The following is a 14920-nucleotide window of genomic DNA, read 5'->3' on the forward strand; positions in this document are numbered from 1 at the left end:
TTATTTTTCACTTATTCAATAATCCATATTTATTTATTATCTGTTTTTCTTAAAATTTAGCGCTGAAAACTCTCCAAACATGCCGACAGCTGCAGAGACTCCGCCGGCTAAGTCTGTGGCGCCAGAGGCGGGTGCGCGCTTGGAACCAAAATGGCAGGACGATTCGCTTAGTTCGCTGTCCATCGACTCTGAAGACGATACGAACTTGTTAAGTCAGGTGAGTAATGAATTAAATGCACATCCAGTATAGACACAATTACAACAACACTTTTCGTGCAATTTTTTACTTTCGCTCCCCGTTACAGGCTATTGCCGCTGGTTGCAATAGACCCAAATCGAATCTTGGTTTTAGTAGCACATCGTCTACCAACAACAATAACAACAACAATCGCAACAAGCGCATATCACTGTCCGCTTCACAGCCCATACCCATCAATGCGGCCACCTCGTCATCCTCACTAAATTCCTGCGCCACAGCAAGACACTACCAACGACAGCAACAACAACACACAAGCGACCGCAGTGCTGGACACACTTCCAGCACAGCACACCGTTATCAAAATGGCAATGACTCTTACAGTTCGGTAGATTCGAGTGACTCCAATGATAACCAAGCCAAATCACTCTTTGAGCTGTGCATACGCACCGGAATGCATAAGCCTACACGTGACGGCGGCACTCATCGGCGCCAGCAACTAATGAGTAATCGACGGAATGGCAGCAGCACCACTCAATCGAATCCAAATTTGAAACAATTCGATTCGTTGCCGCTGCAATTGCATCCGCAAACGAAAACAACGCCTTTGCTGACGAATACGTCCACAGCATTACCGGGCACAACCACAACGGTTAATCGTCATTTACGCGAACGCGAGCGTAAAGACGAAAAATTGCTGTTGGAATGCATCAACACTGGCATTTCGAAGAAGATCGGCAACAATACTATCAGCGGCGCCGGCAGTCTAGGGGGTAGTGCTGCGGCTGCATCCGTGGGCAGGTACACTGCCGACAATAGCGCACATTCAATGTCTATGCCAATATTTAATACGGGCGATGGCAGTCACAGCACTGGGACCGGGTCAAAAAACGTGCTGGCTACGTCTGCAGCTGCACGGGCGCTGTGTCACCCACACGCGGCTACTTTATCCTCAAATGTGCTCAGCACAGCAGCTCCAGACGTAACAAAGACGAACAACACCGGCTACAACAGCAACTGCACCACCATCAGCAGCAACAGCAACAACAACATCTGCAACGAAACCAACAACACGTACAACAGCGTGAATTGTTGGGAAGTGAAGGACACCAACAGCGTCGACATCATCGACGCAGTAAGAAATCCAGCGATGGCCACCACCATCACAGCACACAACGACGCAAATCTTCCAAATCACGCGAACGCAACATCCGAACAGAAAACGAACAGTACTGGGTATAAGCAAGAGCAAGAGCCGGAACCAGACGACTTAAATAGTCCATCTACTTCGCTAGACAACACTGCAACCAGCGACGATTCGAATGAGTCGTTCATTATAGAGACCACAGTGTCGCTGGAGATGCGTCAATCGCGTACTTCGCCGCCACTTACCACATCGCAAAAACACAAAGATCCGGATTTAATGTTAAAGTCCGTGGAGCGGCTTACGTTGGAGTTTGTCTCTTCAGCCGAACAACTACGTACCAATGCCACCAATGTAACTGCGGACTGCCTTGCTGTTGAGCAACAGCGTGCTACATCTGTTGGCACGAGTATATCCATCGGCGGCAACTCAAACTCCAACAACACCTGGAACGAGGATACCTGTCCCAATGATGATGTATCGTTCCCCAGCGTCAGCGTCACCGCACCTGTTGTTGCTTCATTAAATTATGACGACGAAGACGATGATGATGACGATGACGCAGACCAGGCAACCGAGGCGGACCACAAGGATTTGCATGATTTTGCTGAAATTACACCAATAAATGAGGAACAGCCGCAACCGTCCCTCTTGCTACTTGAACATGCTGAAACCGCTACACAGCCCAGTTCATTGGAAACGGAAACCGAAACCGACACTTTGGTGAATGAAGGTCGCAGCCTGGATATACCATGTTATATTGCAACGCAAGAGTCGACCACCAGTAGCGGCCTAAACTTCCAGCTGGGCGGTGCTGTACAATCAGCAGCGCTTTCTCTGGGTGGCGGCCATCATATGTTATATGGCAGTAACAGCAATGCAGCTGCTGCAGCAGCACAAGCCGCCGCCGCGGCCGCTGCTGCAATGACAAACTCCACTATCATTGCTATTGAGGCGCGCGCCCTAGCCGAGAATCTACAGCATGCTAGCAGTGTGGGCGCTGACGATGATGAAAGCATCGATTTGACATTTAGCATCAACAGTTTGGATTTGGAAAACATACGTCCACCTTCGGGTATGGAATCGCTCAACATATCTGGCTACTACCAGCAGGAGTCGCTTTCTAATGCATACCACTCGCTTGGTGTGCTGCAGCGTCGTAGCGGTAGCACGCCGCAAAGTCCACAAATGATGTTGCGCTCACCGAAGTTCCCACGCAAATCGTTGCCGCATGGTTTGGTGGCTAAACGCGCACTGGGCCAACTGCCCGCACACCTCAGCGGCAGCGCGGAAAGCGTAAACTCCAGTTGTAATATGTTGGAGAACATCAAGCCGCCATCATTAATGGATGAACTATTGGATTCCATGATTAGTGTGGCAAGCATACAATCGGAGGTGGCAGACGGCGAATGCAGTTTGGCTACTACTCTATCGGCTGCTTCGAATTACGAGACTGCGGCTGGTGGACAAATGGAGTGTGCTGACTATGATGATAATACCGTTACGCTGCAAAGTTGCTGCGAAACCATGCCACACGATATGGATGTAGAAGAAAACTCTTTCCATAGTGGCGCCGGCAGTACACCACTGCCAACCGATGATTATGAATTCAGTTCTGCCGAATCGACACCACAAAAGTCGGCTGCTTCACCAACGCTGCCGAATGGTGAAAAGCGCACACTGACGCCGAAACAGAAGCGGAAAGTGGCCAAGGATCGCTATCGCACCTACACGATAACTTCCAATGCGGCAGTAAGTGACGAGGAACGCCGGCGTTTGGAGCTTGATGAGGCACAAATGGCAGACGAGACATTGCAGATCGAAATCATCGAAACGGAGGGTATCACTAATGGCAGGTGAGTTTTTAGCACGTTATGCCAGGAATATTTTTTTTTTTTTTCATTTTCAAATGGTATCCACTTAACAATTTTAGACTTCGAGTACATTTCCTTTTTTAATGAAATAATAATGTTGCCTACATTTGGGCGCGTTTATAAATTAGCGCTTTTAAGCTGATAATAAAAATTATTTTTTATTTAAATTTTTAATCTTAAGGAACTACTTTGTTTACAGCTCCAGCAGCCGCCGACGGGCAGATGCCGAACGTTATCGAACGCAAACAATTGTCTATACAACTGAAACCACAACAACAACGACAACCACAATCACAAGCAATGAACGGGAAGCGCAAGAGATCAACGCAAGCGCGGATGAATCGGCCGGACCGTATTCTTTGACTTCCACAGACGACTGCCCTTCGGAAACTATGTCTTCGCTACGTGAATTGACACAAAAGTTCAAATTCATTAATATGCCCATTCATACATCGAAATCCGCACCAGAAGCACAAGCTACCGAGGTGAGAGGAGCTCCCGATGGTGGTGACTGCTTAACCAGCATGGAATGCGATCAAAACTCGGACACAGAGTCGCGTCATGACCAACAAGAAGCATACAATCATGTTGAAAACTATGTTGATCGAAGTGAAGAAGAAGAAGAAGCAACCGAGGAGAGTGATTCGGAGAATCAATCTGTAGTAAAGACACCAGCACGTGCGCGCATCGCCAAACCTATAGAGATACCTGACATACAATCAGTCGCCAATGCCGCCGATGAGCAGGCGAAAATTGTGCGCGGCCGCAAGAAACCGGCCTACATTTCACCCTACAGCATCCAGTACCAGCGTACCATATCGCCGCAGACACGTGTCGCTACAAATAAAACACTGACTCAGCAGGCAACAACAACGCAGGCAAAAACCGCCAGCACACGCTTGGCGTCACCAAAAAAAGCGCAGACGCAAACAAACGTGGACGCCAAAACCAACGCGACACTACAAGCGGCAGCACCACCTCCACTGGAACGACAGGGTACTTTCGTGCAGGAAGAGCCAACTATTGCAACATGTCAGGTTCCGGTTGTTGTGTCCGAAGTCAAGGCATCGGCAGCACCAAAGCCAGCCACAACTGCGGGCGGTAGCCCACAACGTTCTTCGAAATTACCAACAAAACGCGCAACCGCGGCGGCCGCTTCCAAATCCAACGCAGCGCTCATACAGCCAGCCACTACACGCAAAATACCGATTGCAACAAAAACCAACTCCCCCAAACACCGTAAAGTCACCGCCACTATCGGCGCGGCTACAAGCGCCGGCATGCCACAGCGTTCGAACAGCAATGCGGCCATACGTGTGACCAGTAGTGCGGCGCGCATTACGCGCGTATCAGCGACAACGCCGCCAACGCGCAGTAACTCTAATCTGAACAGTCGCGACACGGCCGCAACAGCGGCGGCGAATGCAACGAAGAGCGCGGCAGCGAAAATCAATCAAGCACAAAGTCGCATCGCCAACATTTGGAAGCGCGTGAATGACGTTAAAAGCAAGCAGCAAGAGCCGTATAAAGCGCCTCGCGCCAATATCGCGCGTGGCTCAGCGGCCGTGGTGAGTAAGTTGAAGTCACAGCAAACGAAGTCGTCGCCTGCGTTAAATGCGCCGAAGACAATATTGGCTGCGCGCACAACTGCAACGCAACAACAAAAGAAACAAACGCTGATACGTAGCTCGACATTTGATAACACGCCGAATGGCGGCGTGGGCGCGCTGCAAAACGTGCCACCGAAAGTGGCTGTCAATGCAGGTGGCGGATTGTCAGTTGCGCAACGCCCAGGCAGAAAATAAATTGCGCGTAACGTTTGGTGTGAAAGTGCACAAAACGCTTTGTCAAATAGTAAAAAACTATGTGGCGCCGCTGGCAGTAATCTCAAGGGCAGACATTTGAGCGGCGCAGCATCATATGTTGTCATGGTGGCTAAGTGCGTCCATGCCCTTCGATTTGCGTTTAACTTATACCAAACGCAAAACAACAATAACAACATCTCTCATTGGCACGACTTTTAGCAAATCAATCAAATCAGTTAGTCAAAACTAAGCACTTAAGCGCATTTAAGTATCTCTTTAAGTTAATATCTAATCAAAATAGTGAAGTAAATATATAAAAAACGGACCGAAAGCAAAAATCACGCTGCGAAAAGTTAACGAGGTGTACGGGAATGTTCTCACACTAAACGCAATTCGTTTGGGGGGCGACTAATTTCACTGCATTGTAGGCCAAATTATAAAATAGTTTAGAAAATACGAAAAAGGGACAGCGCCGCACGTTAAATGCGCGCTCAAGTAGTCAAATATGTACAGTATATGTACATATATATATGTATATCTATGTAAGCATTAATGAAATGCTTGCGAAAGCATAGAATTTTGATAAGAGATAACGCTAAAGTTTCGTTGCATGCAACGCATATAAATGCGCATGCTTGCTGGCTATCGATCGCTTGTAAGCCGTCACGTAAATTCTTGCCAGAAGAAAATATATAGCAAGAAACTGCGTTCTAAACAATATAATCAATCATTTATTTAAAAATATATTGATTTTATTACGAATATTTGTAATGAAACGGTACACTTACTGTCTTGTCCACACTCGTTTTAATCACCGGTGTGTGTATGTGAGTGTGCCCAACAGCCGGCTGATAAGCAAAAGTTTAATCACGCTCCATTAGTGCACAAAAATTAGTTATCGCTAAGTTAATGATTCACCGGTAATTAAAATGCCAAAATTTAATTGCTTCCGCAATGGCAAACAACGTGTCTTCGTTTACTTCGGTATTTAAGGAAAAGTTATTTTCCAAACTCGATAATAGAAATATGCTTTTCGCGCTTATCAATGTGACTAAAAATATATTTGTGTGTGAATAAGGCTGATTATATTTGGCATTAGTTACACAGTTGGTATATATTATTTGGTTTGTCTGTACTAACTAATATATACCTGGTACATACATACATATATGGTACTTCAATATGTTAGTTAGCAATGGCGCTTTGTTGAGCAAAAATTATTGAAATGTTGGCATTTCTGAATTCAATGCTTGGTTTCAGCGTTTAATTTCATATTTTATCACAATTCAAAATTGAAATAGACAAATTTTTCTTACTAATTTGCCTTAATTTCAATACGTAGTTTGATAAATTTGAAATTCAAATTCCTTAACCTTACAACCGAAACTAGCGCTAAGGCTTGTTTGCAGAAACGCTTGATTTCTAATTATTATTTTTTATTAAAGTGCTTAGAAATCAAGTTTTCAAAGTGCAAGTTTGCTTAGCTCCGTTTCTGTTGTATTTTAGTTGAATTCATTAAAAGCTAACCCTTTTTATTTTTGAAAAATTTAAAAGCATTTTAATGATTTATTAGCGTAAACTGACATAAATTAATTGAAATGCTTTTAAAATTTCATAAATTCCTCTTTAAACCAATTTCAATGTTTGTGCTCAACAAAGCAGCCTTAAATTGAAACCAAATTAATTACCTTATTGTTTTTAAAATGTTTTGGCTCGTTCATTTTTACTTAATTTTAGCGCGTACTTACTAGTGTGCGAGCGGCTGTTTAAATTGATTTACTGTTGTACAACGTAAATATACAAAAACAAAATAAATATAAAATATGCTGCAAGAATTGATGCACAATTGGTGGGTTTTTCAAGTGGTGCATAGTGTATGAGCTGGCAACAACTATTTTTTGTTTGATTGCAAAAAGTCTAAAAAACAATTTTACGACTCAAAAAAATAGTTTTGAAAATTGTAAAAATCAATTTCACGTTTCAAAAAAATATTTTCGATATTTTTTTTGTAATAAATAAATAAATAAAAAGTGAAAAACAAAAATTTATTTAAATTATAAATTTTTATTTATTTATTTATAATAAATATGATTATTTTTTTTTTGCTCAAAAACAATTTTACGACTCAAAAAAAATATTTTTCATAATTATTCTTTATAATAGATAAATAAATAAATAAAAAGTGAAAAACAAAAATCAATTTAAATTACAAATTTTTATTTATTTATTTATAATAAATATGATTATTATTTCTTTTTTGCTCATGTCATAACTTTGCTGCTCTAACTCTTCCTTGCGAAGAACTATTACGAGAAATTTGCCTCCACTGTTCATCATCCTTTAAAATACACCAATTGTGCATTCAAAAATTCTTCGACTGCAGTGTAATTATTACTACTTTACCTATAACCTAAAAACATATACATACATACATATATTTACTTTGCTGCTAGTTAGCGTGCTTAATAACTTACTATAAGCGTAAACGAATTTTTCGTACAAACCAAATATTAATATTTAATTTTCGAAAAAAATTGTAACTTTAGCATTAAGCCAATATAGTCTTCTGCTTAATTTTAATTACTGTTAATTTTAAAGACTTGAATTTTTTATACTTAATTACATACATACAAACATATAAGCGCGTCTTCGAAGTTTATTGCAATAAATACATACACACAATATAAATATATACCGAAATGTTAGTTTGTATAGTTGTGCGTTCATATTTTCCTTATAAGCGTTTTTTTTTAAGTCTACCACACTGAGGATATTTATAAGATTTCTCGCCAACATATATGTTTTTTTTTGTTAAACACTCGATGTATTTCATGTTTAAACACTTCACACACCACTCGAACGCAACTTTCCAAATTATTTCTATGAAATTCGAATTCGAGCGTTGCGTTCGAGCGTCACAAGCTTAGAAAAAAACTACATGCTGGTAGCAGAAACTCCTTTATTTTCCATTTATTTGCATAAAATGTGTAAGCCGACGCAAAGAACCAGGTACTTCGATTCTTAGGCATATAAAGAATGCGAATTTACTTAGCTTTTTGCAATAAACAAACGATAAATTATATTATATATTGTTCATTCATGTAAAGTGAAACGTTACGCGTTGCATAAGCGCTTGAACTTTTAACACTTATACTGTCTTACTTGCTGCAAATCACTAAAGGCGATAAAATTTAAAATAAATAATTTCAACGAATTATTCAACTGCCGTTTTATTCATTTTAACAGCCATTATATTATTATTTTTTTTTAATTAAAAATTTTCAAACAAAAATTGTAAAAAAATAATTTTTCAAAAAAAAAAATATTAAAAAATTAATTTTTCAAAAAAAAAATTTTTTTAAATTTAATTTTTTCAAAAAAAAAATTTTAAAAATTTAATTTTTTCCAAAAAAATATTAAAAATGTAATTTTTTCAAAAAAAAAGTTTTAAAAAAATAATTAAAAAAAAATAAATAAAAAATTCAATTTTTCAAAACCAATTATTAAAAAAAAATTCCAAAAAAACATTAAAAATGAAGTTTGAGCTAAGGTTCGCAGTTAGACCAATATGTATATGTAGGTCTTTTTAATTTTTCTATATACGCATACACACATAACTGTTTGTTAGAAAAAATATAACCATGAAAAACAATATACAAATACAAAAGTGTAGATCAAGCTAATAAATACAGTGTATCGTACAGTATAAACAAGTAACGTTTTCAAGTAATAAGAATGTTCCTTCAATTCCAATTAATATTCTTACAAACAAACATATAGAAATACCGTAAACACAATTATACTAAATACCTAGCAGTAATATTTCGATAATAAAATGTTGAGAAAAAACTAAATTATAGTGCATACATATATAAACAAATACATAGCTACATACATATACACAACATACAACTGTAATAAAAGTGCTTAATAAAATATACAAGAAGCTGGTTTTATTTTTGTAAACAAAAGTGCATTTCTTAAGCACTAAATATACATATGTATGTACATACTACATATACATATGTACCTTCTATACATATGCGTATATAAATACATATTAGATTACAAGCGGCATTTACATTTCTGCTGACAAAACAGATGTGAGCAAATATGAATACAGTTGTTTGACTCTTTGCAGTTTATTAATCTTTACGGACTTTTTTAGCTTAGCGTTGCTGATAAGTAAAGTTCGCCGACGCTGAAAGTCACTTACATATGTACGTTTAACTGCGTCTGTTTCTATTCGAAACTGCCACTTCACATTGTGCCAGAATGTAGCCACGCATCCTTAATGTTTCCCCAATATATTCCAAAAAAATAGGCCATCCAATGGTTTGCATTACTTGTCCATAATTAAAAAACAGCAGGTATTTTTGTACATTTCTATATTTTATTTACAATTACATAATATATTTCATGCTAATTGTATGATATATTTATATCGTAAAAATCATAAATAATCGATGGAATAACTGCATAATGTGCAGTAAAAAAAATTATAAAAAGAAAAAAAAAACAAAAAAAATTAACCTAACAAATAAACTGCAATGACAATGACTTTTTCCTTTGACTAAAACAGAATTTCCTTGCAGTTATTTGTCAAGCAGCTATAAATTACAATACAAAAGATTTTTTTTAATTTAAATACATAATAAATTATTTAGTGTCGTTGCAACAAACGTGTTTGTTGCTCATTACAATTTATCGATGTTATATTAAACTTTTTGTTTTTAACTATTTGCTAAGGAAAAAAGTCTTAATGCCTGCTCAGTGGTGTGGAAGTAGAGAGGTAAGTGTATAGATGTGTATGTGTGATGTGTTTTAGTAGAAACGTTTCCTTGAATTTTTCTCTTTGAAATAGGAGATTGCAAAAATGGCACCGGCGATTGTAATCAACATACCGAATAAGAGTATGAAGAAAATCTTTGCATTCGACATACCCGGTTTAGGATCGTCCTTGTGCTCCCGTGGCGGTTCATATGTTTTCGCACGCGGTAAAATACTAGAACGTGATGCAATTTCTTCTGGCTGTGAAATATATTGATAAAATAAATAAATAAATAAAAATTGGCACACTTGTATTAAATCTCACACTACACCTACCGAAACATTTATATCCAGATCGTAAAACTTGACGCCAAGTATATCGTGGCTGTCCGAGAGGTCGCCAGTAGTCGCGGACAAACCCAGAAAGTAGCCGGTTGGTAACTCAACATCGTTCACCACAAAACAATTCTTCCATTCACCCTTATTCTCCATATCCGTAGAAACGGAAAGTATATCATTCTCATAACGTATGCTCACATGTGTATCAAAGTCCACATTGCGGAAGCGCACTTCACAACCTGCCAGTTGTGTATGTGTACCATCGCGATCATGATCATAAGTCCAGGTGCCATTATTAATCATAGCACTGAGGTAGGGATGTTGGTGCTATTCAAATGCAAATTTTAAATATGTATGATATAAAATATACTGTTCCCTTACATTATGTGGACCGTTGTGATTGCTGTATGTATCTAAAATCACCGCTAAACCCGAAAAGTAATCTTTGCTGCCAAAAACAGGGCCTGGTTGCATACGTTCTTTGGTGTACCAAATCGAAAAACCATCCCCATACAGTTCATTGCCTTTACCGTGTACTTTGAATGTCACATGCAACTCCCAATTACGCGTCATTACGGGCTATTCAATGAAAAGTCATTGATTAAACATATCTTTTTTTTTTATGCAGAAAAAAAACTTACCGAGTAATTCCAAAGTGCACCGCTTTTAGACTGCAAGTCCGGCGTCAGTCTTATGTAGTTACTGGTCACCATAGTGTGACCTAAGAAATCCCAATAGGGTAAATTTACGCCAACGCCTATTAAAGAAGAAAAATAATGATTTTAAGTGACCCTCGTCTCCTTAATATTCTTTATTTTGTTTGTGTCGTTTTAATTAATTAGCAAAGGGAATACGAAAACTTACCTTGAAATGGACGTATCAATGAATGCTCACGTTTCATGTACTCATTGCTACTCACAGAACACTCGCTGTTTTTTAAAACAGATAGTAAAAGTATTGGCAACAACTTGTTTAAATTTTCCCAAAACACATTCGACATTTTTCGCAATTTTGTATGGAATACTCAAAAATTCGCGTTAATTCTACAACTGTCAAACGATCATTTACATTTATCTTGAGAATGTTCGGTGAAAGCGCCGGGCAATAGTTTTGTTTGATTTGTATTTTGCTGTTCTCAAGGTTGCATTAATTGGATAGTACTTTTCATTCTTCGGAGCACTCAGAACTTCTTCATATACTTAATAGAGAAGTAGAAGTTCTAAGTACGCACCACTATTTTGTACTATTTCCAATATTTTGGGAAACAAGATTTCTTATGAATTTGTTGTGCCATTACCATAGGTCTATGGAAATTAAGAGCGTATGTGGATTATTAGAGAATTCAGTTTTCTTTCATATCTATTTCATCCCTTGAAACTTTGGGTAGCACTAACTAAACTGCAAATTTATTTATATTTTCTTTGCAATAATAATGCATTTGTATACTTTATGGGTTTCGGGATCACCCTGTTAATATTATATCGATTAGCAATTATATCGATAAATGTATAGAATTATATACATATAAACCGATATGTTTTGCGAACCTCTATTGTTTACTATTTAATCTGTTAATAAATTGATTCAAAGCTGTCATAATTTTAGGAAAAGATATGTTACAAATTTCAATTAGTTGAATAAATAACTTGAAACAAAATTGCACACGGAAACCATTGGAAGGTCAAAGAGCAATACACGAGTGTATAAAATGGATGAACGAAATTTCCGTTCGAGTTACTATGAAAAAGTGGGATGTTATTCCGTTGAAGAAAAGAAATCGCTAAATAAACTGCTCCAAGACAATATACGTAATCACTCAAAATTAAAACAGTTTTGTTTAAGTTATACTGTACCAACGGCACAACGTGGCCTATTGTGGAGTATTATACTTGGTGTATTACCACTACACAAAAACTCGATGGATTATATATTACTACAACGCACTGCCGTTTATGAGGACTTGCACCGCGCAGTCACTAAAATGCAATATATCGATCAAAACTCACCGAAAAGTAAAGTGCTGCAGACAATGTGGCTATTGGAAAATGGTCGACTGTTGCATCCATTAACCGGTCCACCGGACGATGATAACAATTTTATGGAAATTGTTAAAGTACTTTTACAAATATTTGATAATGATGTGGAGACTTATTGGATAGCCAAAGAGTTTTTTGCATGTACAAAAGGAATACAGCAAGAATGTGCAAAACTAATGGAACTCACACAGACGTTGTTAAAGCGTGAGGACATTGAATTGAATAAGTGAGTTTTGATGCAATATTTTTTGCATGGTATTTAAAAAAAAAACAAAATTTCACATATACATACATACATAATTCAATTGCAGCCACTTGGAGAAACTGGGTGTGTTTAATACTGGGGAAATATTAGAAAAATTATACGTAACCTGCTTCGCTGGAGTCATAACTGATACAGTATTAGTAAAAGTGTGGGATAAAATATGTGGCGGGTCGAGAAAAATTGTTGTCTTTGTATTCTTGGATTTAGTTAAAACGCTGAGAAATCATGTGTTGGATTGCAACTCGATACTTGACTTAAAAACACTAATTGAACAGGTATGAAAACCATAGATACAACTTTAAATATATAAATCCAACCGATAAATTGTAGGTAAAGGACCAAGACGCCACCATAGTTAACAAAGCCATTAAAACTTGGCAAAGTAATAAGAACCACAACGAGATTACTGTGCACTGATAAACAAAATTTCGTTAGGACTGCGCTTTATTTGGTTACTCTCGCCCCGTTTCAACGTCTACATAAAACTTAAATATACTTGAATACAACATCCTTTTTATCTGCAACGGTTTGTAACTCCAATGTCACCGGACACTGCAACCAATATGAGAGGAGCTCCTCGGTATAACCAATAAGGAAGTACATCTTTCTCGGGCTAATTGCTTGGCGAATAATGGCAGCTATTCTTATCATATTATGCTGCCTTTTGATAATCACTTCGGATACAATAAGCGCATGCCAGGTACCAGTCATGAACTTGCGCATAAACACATCTTCAATGGCGGTCTGTGAGGGGCGCAGTCCATCCAACATAGATGCTATTTGGAGCAATAAATACAATTCATTTAAATAGAATATAGTATTTGTAATAATAAAATTTTTATACGTACACGTGTTCCATGAGTTCCAAGCTTTGCGATGTGCAATATAGTGGGGAGGGTTGGCCATTTCATATGTGAGTGCACGATTACGTTTTGTCGTAACACGATAGCGACCGGCTTGCACGCGATTGCATACTGGACTTGTGTGGAATGCAGCAGCTGTTGCAGCGATTGCTTGAGAACACAAATTTGTGTTTTCCAATAACTGCTGCGCGCACTACAATGAGAAAATGTGTTTATTATAGTTGAAATAATTGAAAAATTTTCAAATACCTTTTTTAGCAGGCTCATATTTCCCAAATAGATTTACAAATAATGACCACGGTGAGTTATCAGCTGTTTATTGTGTCGTAACAAGAAACGTCAAAATGACAGCCAAAATCCAAATATTTATCAAAAAGTGCAGAAGGAAAACATAAAAAAGTCAACTTAAATGTCAAGCACAGTAAAAAAGAAGTAATTGTTTTGGACTCGCCAAATTTGTTTTCATCCAATCTGTCTGGATATTAAATTTAATTTAATGAACTTTTTCTAACATTTATTACGAACTGTGCACTTTACTGTTTTTGTTTGTGGCGTGTGTGTGTGGTTTTAGTGTTGTGCTTTGTGGAAATACAAGTGCTGTGCCAAAATGAGTAGTTCGCGTAATCTCTTACTACGTAGTCCAGATAGTGAAGAAACCGCCAGCAATGCCTCTAATAACCTTTTATCTAGTTCCCCATCATTATCCTCCCTAAATAGATTGCGAGATACTTTCCGACGTTCAGAAAGTATTTCATCGCAAATTAGTGCATTCGTTTCGAATGCAGCTGGTGTGGTGACGGGTTCAAATAATGCTCAAACGGGCATACCATCGGAAGTTTCATCGGCATCTTCACAAACATGTACGCCCAAAAAACGAAAACCTGGTGAGTTGAGGATTTATTTATTTTGATTTATAAATACATTTATTGCAATGCTGTTTGGATGTTTAATAAACTATTACATTGCTATTTTTATGTATGTACATATGTGCTCAAGCCTGCACTCATGTAAACTTGCAAGTATGCGTTTTTGCTACAAAAGTGCCTGAATTATCTGTGATCCAACAGGTGATTTAACAACTTGCGGACGCTTTGTAAGCATTAAACATTTTTTACAGCAGATTCGAATTAAGATATGATATATCTGATCGGAAACTATCATTTTTTAAATCAAATATTTTTATATGGGTTTAGTACTCACAAAGTGATACGGGCAATATCAGACAACAAAGAACGTATAATATATCCCTATGTAAACAAAAATCTGAATGTCATAAGGCTTATTTATTTATTTAGGTAAATATTGACTGTGCTCATTTGCAAGTAGATGATATTTTTAGTTGTTACCAGGATCTTGTTTTTTTATTTCTCCTTAATTAATTTTTAGGTGTGTGTTGGGGGTCAGAGTAATCCGACAACCGAAATTACAATATTGCTGTAATAGTTTCAATACATATGTCTAAAAATAAATATAATCAACATTTATTCAAGTTATATTTTGCAAAAATTATCTAAGGATTATAAATTAGTGTCATCTTAATAATTTTAAATTATTAAATATTCAAAGTAGGTAAGACTACTTATTTACCTGCATAAGTCCATTAAACACTGAATTAATAAAACTCGTTT

General features: G+C 37.7%; 4 protein-coding genes across 8 annotated transcripts in view; 2 read left to right on the forward strand and 2 right to left on the reverse strand.

Annotated features, from left to right (window-relative positions):
- Positions 1 to 8241, forward strand: part of LOC126766443 (adenomatous polyposis coli protein) — a 32858-nt gene extending 24617 nt beyond the window's left edge. For all 5 annotated transcript variants that reach the window (XM_050484223.1, XM_050484228.1, XM_050484238.1 and 2 more), the window contains exons 4-6: positions 61 to 217; positions 306 to 3196; positions 3414 to 8241. In XM_050484223.1, coding sequence (XP_050340180.1) covers positions 61 to 217; positions 306 to 3196; positions 3414 to 5019 — 4654 coding nt within the window. In that variant the 3' untranslated portion in view covers positions 5020 to 8241. The remainder of the gene's footprint in view (positions 1 to 60; positions 218 to 305; positions 3197 to 3413) is intronic.
- Positions 8242 to 9390: 1149 nt separating this feature from the next.
- LOC126766875 (vesicular integral-membrane protein VIP36) lies at positions 9391 to 11205 on the reverse strand. The gene is made up of 5 exons (XM_050484559.1): positions 10993 to 11205; positions 10770 to 10885; positions 10510 to 10707; positions 10126 to 10455; positions 9391 to 10050 (listed from the first exon to the last, which is right to left on the reverse strand). Exons 1-5 carry the CDS (start codon positions 11126 to 11128, stop codon positions 9844 to 9846), a joined length of 987 nt encoding a protein of 328 aa, XP_050340516.1. The 5' UTR covers positions 11129 to 11205; the 3' UTR covers positions 9391 to 9843.
- A 498-nt stretch (positions 11206 to 11703) lies between these two features.
- On the forward strand, positions 11704 to 12858 carry LOC126766886 (TBC1 domain family member 7). Its single transcript, XM_050484568.1, has 3 exons — positions 11704 to 12390; positions 12476 to 12704; positions 12760 to 12858. The coding sequence occupies exons 1-3, from the start codon at positions 11837 to 11839 to the stop codon at positions 12844 to 12846; spliced, it is 870 nt and encodes a 289-aa protein (XP_050340525.1). The 5' UTR covers positions 11704 to 11836; the 3' UTR covers positions 12847 to 12858.
- Positions 12833 to 13657, reverse strand: LOC126766945 (28S ribosomal protein S24, mitochondrial). Its single transcript, XM_050484599.1, has 3 exons — positions 13542 to 13657; positions 13278 to 13485; positions 12833 to 13205 (listed from the first exon to the last, which is right to left on the reverse strand). Exons 1-3 carry the CDS (start codon positions 13557 to 13559, stop codon positions 12916 to 12918), a joined length of 516 nt encoding a protein of 171 aa, XP_050340556.1. The 5' UTR covers positions 13560 to 13657; the 3' UTR covers positions 12833 to 12915.
- Between the last annotated feature and the right edge of the window lie 1263 nt (positions 13658 to 14920).

Source organism: Bactrocera neohumeralis, chromosome 2, assembly GCF_024586455.1.
Source record: "Bactrocera neohumeralis isolate Rockhampton chromosome 2, APGP_CSIRO_Bneo_wtdbg2-racon-allhic-juicebox.fasta_v2, whole genome shotgun sequence".
Taxonomy (NCBI): domain Eukaryota; kingdom Metazoa; phylum Arthropoda; class Insecta; order Diptera; family Tephritidae; genus Bactrocera; species Bactrocera neohumeralis.